Here is a 13,609-nt window from a genome sequence, read left to right on the forward strand (position 1 = left end):
CCGGCGCGACGATCGCTAGCGTGGGGGTTTGTGGCGAGGCTCTGGGAGCGGGAGGGGATGCGGATGCGGGATGCGGGATGCGGGATGTGGGATGCGGGATGCTGTCTCCCCCCACCCTGCTGTGTGGGTCCCGGTGAACTGCTGACTCAGCAGCAGGGGGCGCACTTCCTTCCAGCAGTGAAAAGGTCGCCTTCACAACATAAGCCAGAGGCCGAGGCTCCTTGTCAGGAACTGGCATCGAGGGGCAGCGGGAGGAGAGAAGGGGCCTGGCCCTGGGGAACGCCTCCCTGTGCTCTCTGAGAGTCGGGGGTGGGGGAGCGTCGCGCCGGGGCTCGGGGCTTGTCGCCAGCGTCAGCACCTCCTGGGGACCCGTGAGCGGTGCAGGCTCTCAGGCCGCCCTGACCTGCGGAACCCGGAACTCGGGCGGAGGTGGCAGTCCCTGTTGCATCCAGCCCGCTGGCCGTCCCGATGCACACGCACGTGTGAGCAGCGCCGCGTAGCTGAGCCCTGGCGCGTCTTTCTTTACAGAGTCTGTGCCGGTCCTGCGTTTCTTTTCAGTCTGTTATCTGTGAGGCCAGAGCCAGCCGTATGGACCTAATCTTTTATAAAAGAAGTACCGGGACTGGGGCAGCCCTGAGAACTGAACTTCTGGGGGGCTGTTACCTGGCTGCCCGCCCATGACAGCCGTGGCGTCTGAGATGGAGGGGCGACCGGCTTCGGGGAGAGGTCGGGCTGGTCCCGGAGGCGCCGTGCGTCCTTGCGCAGAGGGGTGTGGCTCAGCGGCGGGGTCAGCCCACCTCCGGGCGCTGAGAGCCCCGTGAGCGTGGGGGCGCCCCGTGACTCGGCCCCTGTCCCGGCGCAGGTGGAGGAGCTCCAGATCTACGAGAAGTACTGCCAGAACAAGCCGCGCTCCGAAAGCCTCTGGAGACAGTGCTCCGACTGCCCGTTTTTCCAGGTGTGTCTCCTGGCTCTCCTGAGAGGGGACGTTCCTTTACCGGGTGACCCTCAGGCAAGGAAGAGCGGCAGAGTCTAAAGCGGAGGCTCTGCTGGTTGCAGGAATGCCAGAAGAAGCTGGACCACAAGCTGAGCCTCGACTCCTACCTGCTGAAGCCGGTCCAGAGGATCACCAAGTACCAGCTGCTGCTCAAGGTGAGAGGCCGGGCGTCCCCCGGAGCCCCCTCCCCGCCTGCCCCCCCCCGCCAGCCGCACACCACTTAGTGGCGGCCGCCCCGGCCCGTCCCTGAGCCCCGTGGTCTCTGAGCACCTTCTTCCCGTCTCTGCGAGGCCCTGGCTCTTCACACGCCTTTGTGGAGGGCCTGTTGTGCGCTGCCCGTTGTCGGGGGTCAGGGACACAGAGGGCCACAGGCGGGCAGACCCTGCCCCACAGGGCACATGCGAGGCTGCCTGTGTCCTGCTGTCCTGGGGGCCCAGCAGAGCAGGTCCCCGAGGCCTGAGAATGGGTGTTCGTTCGGGGGTCAGATCTGGACGGAAGGAGGAATGGCTTAGAGGCGGGGAGAAGGAGCTGCAGCGGGGGTGGGGCTGGGTGCTCGCCCAGGCCAGGCTCTGCGAGGGGTCTGCCCTTGCCCAGCTCAGGGACAGCCCCGACCTGCGGCTGTGAGGGCTGGGGTGTGGGCCCACAGTGGCTGGGAAGGTGGCTTCCTGGGGCGCTCTGGGGCCAGCGGCTCGGGCAGGCCCCCCGACGGGGGCGGGGCGTGAGTGTCTGAGTGCGTGTGGGGTGTTGTCCCCACCGGTGACGACTGCACAGGGAGCCTCACACGTGTCCCGAAGGTCGGTGCCCGGGACTGCCCAGGGCCTTCACCTGTGGGGCAGAGTACAGGCCTCCCAGCCGCTCTCGGTGGAGTGGCGGGGCTCAGTGTCCAGACGGGCGTGGAACCTCCCCCAGGAGATGCTGAAATACAGCAAGAGCTGCGAGGGCGCAGAGGACCTGCAGGAGGCCCTGAGCTCCATCCTGGGCATCCTCAAGGCCGTGAACGACTCCATGCACCTGATCGCCATCACGGGCTATGAGGTGAGGCCCCGACCCTGTCCTGCAGGGGGAGCCCACGAGCCGGGGGCGGGGCCTAAGGCCGCCCCATTGCCAGGGTGGGCCCTACACGCGCACCACCCAGAACGCCACCGCCAAACCCGGCCCTGGCTGGGCCGCGGCCGCCCTGCACGCGGCTCATCAGCCTTGCGGAACCCAGGGCGCTTCACCCTGTGGGTGCACCTCAGCACAGAGGCGGCTCCGAGAACTCTTCACTCCTGGTCTTTCCCTGAACCCGTTTTGTTCTCGGTGACGCGGTGTATGGGCGCGACCGTGAGGCCCCCGCCTCCTGCTCCTCTGCACCCGCGTCAGGCCGCGCACGGTCCCTGTCGTCTCTGTAAATCCACTCAACACTCGCCTCTGTTTTTTCTTTCTGGAGCAGTTGTGGGTTCACAGCAAAACTGAGGGGAACGCGCAGGGGTTTCCCACCCAGCCCCGCCCCACACGTGCACACCCAGCCACCCCCGTCCGGCCCACCCCGTGGAGTCGGGCGTTTGTCACAGGCGACGGCCTCCACTGACGTGTCACCCACGGCCCACGGCAGTGTCACTCTGGGGCTTTGGACAAACGGATGACCTGTGTCCCCCACGGTAGCGTCACACAGAGTAGCCCACTGCCCTAGACACCCCTGGGCTCCCCCGTTCATCCCCGCAGACCCGCTGCGACCCCCGACCTTTCCAGCACGCCGCAGACTTGCCTTTCCCGGGTGTCGGGCCGTTGGACCCCACGGGGTGCAGCCCGGCCCCCGAGATGGGCTCCTCGGCCGCACCCGCTCTGGGCGCTAACTGCTCCCCACTCCGCCACCTTCAGGGGAACCTGAGCGACTTGGGGAAGCTGCTGATGCAGGGCTCCTTCAGCGTCTGGACGGACCACAAGAAGGGCCACGCCAAGGTGAAGGACCTGGCCAGGTTCAAGCCCATGCAGCGCCACCTGTTCCTGCACGAGAAGGCCGTGCTCTTCTGTAAGAAGCGGGAGGAGAACGGCGAGGGCTACGAGAAGGCCCCCTCCTACAGCTTCAAGCAGTCCCTGAACGTGAGTGATGCCGCCCCGAGGAGACCCCGGGGCCCCCGCTGGGCCGCGACGCCCACCTCCTGGAGCGGGGGGTGCCCTCGCCCGGACGCCCACCGCCCGCCCCGCCCTCACAGATGACGGCCGTCGGCATAACGGAGAACGTGAAAGGGGACGCGAAGAAATTCGAGATCTGGTACAACGCCAGAGAGGAGGTGTACATCGTACAGGTAGGCCCCTCGCTCTCGGGCCAGGCCTCGGGGTCTGCCCGGCTCTGTAAGGACTGCCAGCGAGCGTCTTCTGCTGAGATCTGGTGTCTGGAATCTTCGGAAAGCTCTATTCCCCGGAGGCCAGGGCCCCGCCATTCGTGCGGGGCTGCCCTGGGCCGTCAGTCACTAAGCCGAGCCCGGGACAAGGTACAGGGACACTGCAGGGCAGGGGGGCTCCAGGTGCCCTGCCAGGAAATGGGCTCCTGGTCCCGGGACGGCACGGGGGCCCGGCCCGCCTGGGCCAGGCGTCCACGCTGCCGCGCACGACCGGGGTCCTGTGGGAAGCGAGTCCTCCTCGCTCGCCGGTGATGGCGGGAGGCGGTGGAGTGTAAGTTCGCCCATGAGCCCGGGAGAGACCCCAGCCCGAGAGGGCGAGGCAGCGCTGGGAGGTGCCTCGCCAGTTGCCCTCGACAGTCCTGACGCCCTTGGGGGTCTGGGCCCGGGGACCCTGGGTGGATGCCGCACCACCGCAGCGTGGAGGCCCCGGTGACCTGCGCTCCTCACAGCTCACGGCACCCAGGCCAGCCCGGCCAGCCGAGGGCCCCACGGAGCTACAGCGGGAACGGCCAGGACTCGGCCGGCGCCCCGGCTTTGCACAAGCCCAGGGTCCTCGGGGCCCAGCCGCCCGCCTGCACTGCCCTCGGGCCCCGGGCGGAGTGGAGGTGGGCAGCAGCCTGGCCGCGCTGGTCCAGCTCCTGGTCCACTTGCGGGACGTCAGACCCCCATCGTCCTTGTCACCTAGGGAGACGTCAGGGCCGCTTCCCAGAGAAACACACTGTCGGGGCAGGCCACGTTGCAGGGGCTCCCACTGAGTCAGAGTCAGAGACCGTGCAGGGTGCTGGCCTGGGGTCCATGCACTGGCGCCCGCGGGGCCTGCTCGTCGCACCCTCGCCCGAGGGGGTGCCATCCCGCATCCCGAGTGTGGTGGCATCAGCCCCGATTCTGAGGGTCCCGGGCGCCTGCAGAGTGAGACACTGACGCGCGTCCCTCGGGAACACGCGCACTGAGCCTCTGGTCTGCTCTGGGGGCACAGGCACCAACTCCTGAAGTCAAGGCCGCCTGGGTGAGCGAGATCCGGAAGGTGCTGACGAGCCAGCTGCAGGCGTGCAGAGGTGAGGGCACGTCCCCTGGGCTGTCCCCCGGGGCCCGTTTACATTCCCACAGAGCATCCTCGGGATCCGTAGCCATCTGAGGCGCCGCGTGTAGCACCTGGAGGGCAAGGTGCTGGATTCGCGTTCCTGAGCCACGCTGGCTCTTGTCCCCGCAGAGGCCAGCCAGCACCGAGCCCTGGAGCAGTCCCACAGCCTGCCCCTGCCCGCGCCCGCCGGCACCAGGTGAGGCCCGGCCACGCGTGGGGGGGTCACCAGTGGGAGCCAGCCCGTGCCGCCGGGTCTCCGCGGCCCCGTCACCGAGTCTCCTGGTCATCGGGGTCGATCTGGAGTGCGCCCCTGGGGTCACGTGCTGCTGGGTCAGTCCCAGCAGGCCAGCGTCGAGGCCTGTGCCTCGAGCCCCAGCCCCAGCCAGAGGCCCGTCCGCAGCATCTCTGGCCGTTTTCCATCCGGGCGGTATTTCCCGTCACGATCAGTGCGCGGTGGGCGGCTGTTCCAGAGAGCAGCCCAGCGCCAGCATTTCAGTGATGGTAGCGCCCCAGGTGGACGGGGACCCCGGGGCGCGGAGGCTCCGAGCTGAGCCGAGGCCCATGGCTCCAGACAGACGCAGGGTCACGTTTCACACTGGCCTCGTTGTACCTTTTCTGCCCTTATTTTTCCTTTGTTGTTTTATTCATTCACTTACTTGTTTACTATTTCTTATGTAAGCCACGTCTAATTATTCATGGTTGAAATAATAATAATGATGCTTTAATAATGATTTATGGTCTAAATAAATAAACCACAGAACAATAGCTTTAAAGGAGAAAGGGCCCCCCCAGGGGAAAGAAAGCAACATCAAAACCGCCTCCTACTTAATAGTCAGGGAGGTGGGTTTTGTTCTCACTTGGCTCCGCCCAGAGCCTGGACATGAGTGGCCATGGCCATGGCCCTGCAGCAGGAGACGCGCAGCCCGAAGGCCTGGGTAGAAGCTCCGGGAGGTCCCCACCCTCCTCCTCGCAGACCTCTGAACGCTAACCATCCAACGTTCTCTTTCTTTTTCCATGTGTCTGATATCATTAGTCCCTCTAAAGGGAACACAAAAAACGTCAGAAAGTTGGAAGAAAGAAAAACGGACCCGCTGAACCTGGAGGGATACGTGGGCCCCGCGCTACTGCCGAGGCCCCCCGAGAAGGGCAGAGGTGAGTGTTGGGGCCGAGCCCGGAAGTGCCGGGAGCTGCATCAGGGGTCCGCGGTGGGCGTGTCAGGGCCTCACAGCCCCCGGTGGGCACAGGGAAGGTTCACGGAGAGCGCAGGGCCCGGCCGCCTGCGCAGGGCACAGGGGCCTTGGCAGGGGGCCCGGGCGTGACCGCCTGCCCTCTGGGGCCGCCCGGCGCCCTCTGCACTGCCCTCTCTTCCCCGCAGATGACGCGGTCACTAGCTCTACCTCAGAAAGCTCTGCGCTTTCCAAAAAGCGCTTCACCCTGCAGAGCTTTGCTGCCCTCAAAGGTCAGAAAGGTAAAGGCGCCCGGCCCCAGCCGGCTGGCGGGCTTCTGGGCGGGTCGCGCCCGTGGCTGTCTGTCGTCCATCCGTGCCGTGCTCATCCGTGTGGACGGTCTCGGGAGGGGCATCTGCCTCTTGCGTGGGCCACCAGGGACGCGTCTGCCACTGAGTCGCTCTCTTTCCCTGATGCTGGTGTGTCTGTCATTCGTGCGGCCAGGGCTCTGCTTGCGGGGCCTTTTCTTTGCAGAGGTGGAGGTGCGCTCTTCTGACAGAGGCCCGCCTGCCAGGAGCTGGACCTGTCCTTTGCTTTTCTGGTCCAGCTCCTCCCTTTCCCACCTTTTCCCGTGGGGTCCCCGAGGGCATTGCTCCCCCTGCCAGAGTGCGAGGCCTCCACTTCCCTCTGGGCGTTTCTAGTGCACAGGCGGGTTCAGAACACCCGATGGAGATCTCTAAAAGCTTGCCTGGGCTCCTGGGCAGTGAATATATGGGGGAAATACACCCAGACAGCACATGAGGCCAGCCCTGAGGTTCCAGGAGGGTCGTTAGAGGACTTCCTGCCCGAGACTGAAAGCCTGTCTTGTCTAGAGGTCTTTTCATTGGTCCAAAAAATTGGAGGTTTTTTTTCTTTTTTTCTTTTTTTCCCAATTTATAAAACACTTTTAAGTTGACCTCAAACAAACAAACAAAAAGACAGACAAATCCTGGTCCTTATACCTTGCTGGGTTTGGCGAGAATGCGTACTGGGCACGCTTCATGTGGAGCTCAGAAAACAAACCAAGGGGCCGCTTACCTAAAACCACGATGCCGACGCGGGGCCATCGCCCGCCGGTCTCATCCTCCCGCTCTCCTGGGCCGCCCCCCGCCCCCGACCTCTGGATCCCTCCGCCAGCTGAGCTGTGTTCCCAAGAAGCTGCTTTCTGAGTCACTGGAAAGCAGCCTGTGGCCGCGTGTGTGTCTCACCCCAGCATGAGCTCGGCGGTCCTGCTGCCCCCGGCGCGCCCGGCTCACAGCTCCTCTGTCTCTCCGGTTCTGTCTCTGCTCTTCCTCCTTTTGCAGCCTCTCCTACCAGTCCCGACAAAAAAGCTAAGCGACACCAAGTAAAGAGCGACCCAACGCCTTTTGGTTTACGAGGTAGAGTGGCTCAGCCTTCTGCACTAGCCTGGCGCCATTTCCCCGTCCGGTTAGGGACCCTGTCTCGCCCTCTGAGCTGCCCAGTGAAGTAGGTCCCTCCCAGCCAGGAGCACGGTCACTGTTCTGTTCAAAGCCTGACGCTCCGGCGACAGGTACCGAGGTGACGTCACGCTTCTCGGTCCAAGGTCTCAGGCCAGGTGTGCCCAGAATGCGCAGAGCTGCCCACTGGCCACCAGGTAGCAGCTGCTGACACCTGGCTGGTGCCTGGGCTGGGCTGGGTGCTCTTACTCAGCGGCTGCGGGGCTCTGCGTCCCAGGCCCATCCTTCCTCACCGTTTGTCCCACGCTTCTGGGGACGGCAGATGGGGTGAGGTTCCGTATTGGAACTCGGGCCTTCGTCTCTCTTGCCCTCATATTCTGAGGGCAAATCCCCCCCAGGGAAACCCAAAGCCCCCCACCTCCGCCTGGCCCAGGTTGAGAGTCTAAGGCTCGCAGACAGGATTTCACTCTGTGAGCTATCCCGCGCTTCCCAGACCACGTGATGGTGCCCCAGGGGTGCGGCCGAGCCAGATCCCGACACAGACCCCCCTCGGGCCTCAGTCCACAGTCCGCGCTGCAGGGACCCAGCCTGCTCCCTCTCGCTTCCCTGGGCAGGAGAGCCCAGAGACCCACCCCTACCCCAGCCTGCACCCAGCCCTGCAGACGGAGCCCCAGGCCCTTGGGAGTAGAGTCACCTCCCCGCCATGGTCTCCGGGGAGGGGCTGGTCTTGGCCATTTGTGTTCCTGCTTAAGGCCCAGGGGTGCCCGAGGCATCTCCCTGCTTTGCTGACTCTCCTTGTGTGGGAAGCTGCGCTCGGCTCAGACGCTGCGTCTACTGCCTTTGAGCCCAGTGGGTCACCTCTGCCAGCGCCTCTGTTCACCTGTGAGACAGGTGAGGTGACCTCACGTCCCGGTAGATGAGTGTTAGAGCCTTGAGGCCGGGCCCAGCTGCCAGCCCCCCTCCCTCCCTCCCCCTCCTCCTCCCTCTCCCTCCCCCTGCTTCGCCTCCCCCTCCTCCCCCTCCTTCCCCTCCCCGTCTGCTCCCTCCCCATCCTCCTCCTCTCCCCTCTCCTCCTCTGCCTTCCCCTCCTTTCCCACCCCTTCTACTCCCTCTCCCTCCTTTTCCCTCTCCCTCCTCCTTTTCCCTCTCCCTCCTCCCCCTCCTCCTCCCTCCCCCCTCCTCCTCCCTCCCCTTCCCCTTCCCCTCCCCTCCCCTCCCCCTCCCCCTCCGGCTCCTCTCCCCTCCTTCCCCCTCCTTCCCCCTCCTTCCCCCTCCTTCCCCCTCCTTCCCCCATCCATGGGAATCACTTCAGTCCACAGCAGGTGACAGTGAGCCGCAGGCCTTCCTGGCTGGCACTCTTGAAAATGCCAAGTGCTTGCTTCCTGGAGTTCCATCAGCCCCTTGTTTTTTCAGTATCAGTGTCAGCAACTCTTCTACTGGGACGAGGTGACCGTATTCACAGTTGCCTCGGCCTGATGTCCTCCTCAAAGCCCCCAGCATCCTACATGGATTAAGAGTGGGCCGTGGGGCTCAGCACTTCATGCTTATTCCCGTGTCACTGTGTTGACAGAGGGAACATCCCACCTGTTAACAGAGGGTCACTCAGAGGCCTGGGCGGCCGGGTGTGACCAAAAGGCAGAGCCGTCCGTCCACGCAGCTCTCAAGCGGGGGTTTACACGCCTCCGTCTCCAGGGGCTGCCCCTCTGCCCAGGGAGCCGCATCGTCTTTCTGCCCTCGCTGTCCCCCTTCAGACACATGCTTCCGTTTGGCTGGGAGCCCTGTGTCTATGGGCGCTGGGCTGGAGGGGTGGACATCTGTGGCCAGCTGCCCGGCGCCGGGGCCCCTGGTGACCCCCACCCGGCGTCCGTCTGAGCTTCCCGCCCTGGGCGGCTGCGGACGTGCCGAAGCCGGCGGCGAGGGTGGTTAGTGGCTTCCTGCATGGACGCCAGCCGCCGGGGGCCGTGGGTCATGCTCGCCACCCCTGCCCGGCTGGAGAGGCAGGGCCAGAGGGTCTCGGCGCCGGGCCTGGCCTGGCCTGGAGCAGGGACTCAGTGCTCTGCGGGCTGCGGGGGGATCTCTGGATCCCAGCTCCCTTTTCTGTGAAGACAGAGGCAGCTCCCTGACACCGCTTTAACACAAGCTTGTCACTGCCAGCCTTCAAAGTGTCGGCCTTGGGACAGCTGCTCCTCTGTCTGCACCCTGACTGCAAGGGGTGGGGGGACGTGCAGGCATGCATTCTGCCCTTGTCCACGTGGTTCCCTCGCTCCCTCTCTCCCAGGAGAAGGTGTGCTTCTGGCCACACCGGATGGAACTGGGAACTGGTTCCGGATCCGTTCCCCTCTTGTCGAAACGCCACTTAACACGGGCGGCGGCTGGCACCCGGAACCACAGGCGTGTGGCTTCGGCCTCTCGCTTCGTTCCTGGCACTTGTTGTATTTCTCCACGACGTACTTGCGCTCTCCCCCAATGGGAAATGCAGCGGCTACTCTTTGGGGACACGGGGCAGTAGAAGGAATGTTTACGTAGTTTATAAAGCCCGGAGGAAGCTTCTTCCCCACCCGTGACCCGAGGAAGCTCAGACAGGGGATTAGCACAGGGCGGCACCCCCTCTGGCCTGGGCGCTCTCAGCACCCAGCATCGTGAGGCCGGCCGGCCGATGGGTGTTGAGCGTTGCAGGTGTTGATTACAAACGCCTTTCCCGCATCGTTCGCCTCGACACGGACGGGCGGGGTCACCAGCTGTCCGGTGGAAGCTGGGGTTCGTTTCCGGCCGTGGAAGCAGGTGCTGTGGCCCAGGCCCCCTGGGCGGCTTGCACGGTTGAAGCGGAAACCTGCGGGTGTCCGGCCCGCCTTTATGCGCCGCTGGGAAGAGCAGGCTCCCCCAGCCGACACGTGTGGGTGGCGGGGACGTCCATAGGCCGCCCTCGACCTTGAGGGGGTCCTCACCGGGGCCTGGTCCTCTCTAGGTTGGAGCAAAACGTCTCACCCGTCAGAGGCTCCTGAGGACAACGACGGCTGGTCCAGCGCCGAGGAGCCCATCAACTCCTCGGACGCAGAGGAGGAAGGCAGAGTGGGCCTCAGGAAGCTGGTAACCTTGACTCCCGCCTTGTCAGCTGCACTGCTGGTCCCGGGGGGCAGGGTGCCAGCGGTGCAGCTCGGGGCCGTGCCTCCTAGGGCTTAGGGAGGGACCTTCAGGTGCAGGGTCCCATGGCTGTGTGCCCGCCCTCCTGTAGTTCTCACCAGACCACCTCACAGGGGACAGTGCACACCTCTGACCTGCCCCTCAGGGGAGCTTTCTTAAAGCTGCGTGTGTACCGCCATCCGTTTCAGAGAATCTCACTGTACGGTACGGATTTGCTTTCTAAACAAAGTCCTGTTTTACCACGAGCAGCAGAGGAAACTATTTACATATTAAGTCATCAGTCAGGACGGTAGCAACAGTTATTTGCTGCCCGCTCAGTGCTGCCCTGGTCCACACCTGGTTTACTGCAGCGAGCAGAGCACCCCAGAGTTGGAGGGGTAGAGACACAGGGAAATGGAGGAGGACGGAGGGAGAGGCTCGGGCGGCCAGGGCAGCCGTTCCCGAGGAGGCCTGAGGGTGAGAAGAGCCGGCCAGGGCGTTGGGGGACCAGCGGGGGAAACCGAGGCTGGCGGGCAGGGAGGCCGGGCAGGCCTCGTGGGTTTGCATTCCGCTCTTGGTGTAGCAGGAGGGTGTGAGGTGCTGCTCAGGGCCAGTCGGGGCCCCGACAGGGTGTCCAGAGAGGGTGCAGCTGCTCCCGTGAGGATAACGGACACTGGCCCGGCTCTCCCTGCTCCCAAGCCTGGTGGCGCGTGACCCCTGCACAGTTCAGGGGCTCCCAGTCGTGTGTCTCGCTGCTCGTGAGGCTGGAGCCCCACAGTCCAGCAGAACGGCCTCCCCTTCTCAGAGTCCGCATGGCGCAGCAGCTCCGTCCACAGGTGTGCCGAGCACCTGCTGTGTCAGGCACTGAGGGCAAACGGGGGCAAGGTGGACAAGAATCCCCCCTCTCCTGGGGTGAAAGGCTAGGAAAAGGCAGAGCATGCGCGGTGAGGGCAGAGGTGCGGCCCAGGAAGAGGCAACAGCAGGTGCAAAGGCCCTGGGGCCGCAGGAGCTGGGTGTGGTGGGAGCACTGGGGCGCAGCCAAGGGCACTGCACCGGCTGCTCAGCTTCAGTGGCCGCCACGTGAGACCCAGCGTCTCCCTGGACTAGGAGACCTTCCCAATGTAAGGCCATAGCCCCACCGGAAGCTCTGCGAATGGCAAGGCTCTCGTCCTACCCGGGACGCTGGGCACCGGCAGATGCGTGCCATGTGTGCCATGCGCCCTGCCGTCCCCTCCCCAGGTCCCCGGGAAGTACACCGTCACGGGGCTGGACGAGAAGGGGGGCCCCGACGCGCTGGTCCTGAGGAGCGGGGACGAGGTGGAGCTGGTGCAGGAGGGCGACGAGGGCCTCTGGTAAGACCGCCCGCGCGCCCCCGCGGAGCCCGCGCGCGCTGCCACACCCTGACCGCGCCCCTTGCAGGTTCGTGCGGAACCTGAGCTCCGGCGGCGAGGGCTGGCTGCCAGCCCGCAAGCTGTCCTCGCTCCTCGGCCAGCGCGGCGCCCCCGGGTGCCTGAGCAGCCCAGGTACGGCCCCCTGAGCAGCGCAGGCACCGCGGCGGAGGCGGGGCCGGGGGCGGGGCCGGGGCGGGGCCAGGACGCGCGGCAGCCGCTCGCCTGCTTGTCCGCAGAGTCCAGCGCGGGGTCCGCCCTGCTGAGCGCGTCGTCCAGCTGCAGCGAGAGCTGCGCGGCCGCCCTCGCGGACCTGCAGGGGTAGCGCCGCGGCCGCCCCGCCTGCGGCCCTGGGAGCTGGCCTCTGCTCGGGCCGGCGCGGCGTGGGGAGGGGCCGGCGCCCGCGGAACGCCGGCGCCGCCGCGGCCCCAGACGAAGGTTCGGGAAGAGTCCGCCCTGCGGCCTCGGCGCCAGGACCGCGCCCCACGGCGCAGGAAGAGCGCGGCACCGCGGCTTCCTCGGGGAGTCGGACGGACGGGGCTGCAGACGACAGGCCTCCGGTGCAGAAGGGCTCCCGGACTCCCCTTCGGCCTCGGCCGCAGCCGCTCCCCTTTGGTTTCCGACGTTTCTGGTCCGGTGCTTTCTGCAGGAACACGCGTTCTGTGGCGCTGCTTCCAAAAGAAGTGACCGATTCACTGACCCAGCGGCTTGGGGCGGGGGCAGGAGGCTAGTTTGTCTTCTACACATTTTTTTTTTAAAGCAAGGATTAATTCTACGGCCATCTTTTTGGTGATACTTTGGCCTCTGATCTTTACCAAGAATCACTGTGTTTACGTGAAATGACAATTTGATACTGTATTTGATATAAAACTTTTTTGTTATTGGGGTTTACATGGCGCTGAATGATTTGGGGGACACGCTCTCGTGGAAACTGGTGGCCCACCTGGTCACAGGTGAGTGGAAGGACGTCCCTCGGTAGAATCAGGCAGCGTTTCTACAAACACAGGCAGTTAGAAACCAAGGAAATTCCTTCGCCTGTGTAGGTTAATTTTCAAAGGAAAATGTAAACTATAAAATATTAACCTTCTTTTCTACAGAAAAACAAATGGGGGACTCTTGATTTTTTAACACACTTCAGTGAATTAGGATATTTTTATTGTTTTTAAAGACTATGTAAAGATGCAGTTTTTGCAGGTGTCATCTGAACCGATGTTGTCACAGGAGCCCAGGGAAAACTTGAGCTCCCGGCCCCCCGCCTCCCCCGCCTTGCATGTCCTGTGTGGAACTGTCCTGAGCACAGGAGCAGAGTTTAATCTTATTCAAATCAAGGCAGAACTGGAAAGAAAACTCTTCTGTTTTACTGTTGTGTTTCAGAAACAAATTCTGTTCCTTGGAAACTCTTCTTTCTGTGTCTGATTGGGGCAGATATTTTTATATGTGTGTATATATGTCGATGTGTGTACATACGTCCCCACTGTGAGGGGTGTATTTATAGCCTCCAAGCTGCTGGCGATGTGTCACTTTACAGCCCCCCCCCTGAGCCCCAGGCCCCTGCAGCCCAACCCACGGGCTCCCCGTCCTTGTGCAGGGCCAGACCTCTCTGGAGTGTATAGTAGACGGCGTACAAGCCCGGCAGCTTTTCTCCTGGTGTATAAGTTATTTGGAAAATGATGCTTCACATAATTTACTGAATATATTGATTGTTCAGGCACCATTCCTGCCATCCCAGCCTGGGATTGTCCACCATTTTTGTGATCTCTTCCTCATAAAAGCACTTTAAAACCTCATGCTTCAGTCACTGTTCCTTTTTTTTTACACTACTGATGTAAGTGAAATTTAAAAATCCGAGTTCTTTATTGTATGGCTGGTGTTTGAATAAACATCAGCACCTCTTGCTGTCGGCCTTGCTCTGTAAAGGCACAGGATCTGAAACTGGGTGGTAATGTTAGGCTCGCCCTCACTGGAACGCCCCCCACCCCCAGATGCCAGTGTGGGCCGGAGGGGCCCAGGGCGAGTGGG

At 63.7% G+C, this 13,609-nt stretch overlaps 1 protein-coding gene across 23 annotated transcripts in view; it reads left to right on the forward strand.

Moving 5' to 3' along the window:
- The window catches only part of MCF2L (MCF.2 cell line derived transforming sequence like), a 130,254-nt gene extending 116,877 nt beyond the window's left edge, over positions 1–13,377 (forward strand). For 14 of the 23 annotated variants that reach the window (XM_082365825.1, XM_082365814.1, XM_082365830.1 and 11 more), the window contains 14 exons: positions 863–955; positions 1,057–1,149; positions 1,904–2,029; positions 2,855–3,076; positions 3,190–3,282; positions 4,355–4,433; positions 4,589–4,655; positions 5,493–5,611; positions 5,835–5,927; positions 6,969–7,043; positions 10,048–10,169; positions 11,442–11,554; positions 11,622–11,725; positions 11,830–13,377. In XM_082365825.1, coding sequence (XP_082221951.1) covers positions 863–955; positions 1,057–1,149; positions 1,904–2,029; positions 2,855–3,076; positions 3,190–3,282; positions 4,355–4,433; positions 4,589–4,655; positions 5,493–5,611; positions 5,835–5,927; positions 6,969–7,043; positions 10,048–10,169; positions 11,442–11,554; positions 11,622–11,725; positions 11,830–11,915 — 1,485 coding nt within the window. In that variant the 3' untranslated portion in view covers positions 11,916–13,377. Of the gene's footprint in view, positions 1–862; positions 956–1,056; positions 1,150–1,903; positions 2,030–2,854; positions 3,077–3,189; positions 3,283–4,354; positions 4,434–4,588; positions 4,656–5,492; positions 5,612–5,834; positions 5,928–6,968; positions 7,044–10,047; positions 10,170–11,309; positions 11,555–11,621; positions 11,726–11,829 lie in introns of those variants that run through there. The other 9 variants (XM_082365836.1, XM_082365822.1, XM_082365823.1 and 6 more) reach the window with 6 other exon arrangements.
- Positions 13,378–13,609: the final 232 nt, after the last annotated feature.

Source organism: Balaenoptera borealis, assembly GCF_965194805.1.
Source record: "Balaenoptera borealis genome assembly, chromosome: 18".
Classification (NCBI taxonomy): Eukaryota; Metazoa; Chordata; class Mammalia; order Artiodactyla; family Balaenopteridae; genus Balaenoptera; species Balaenoptera borealis.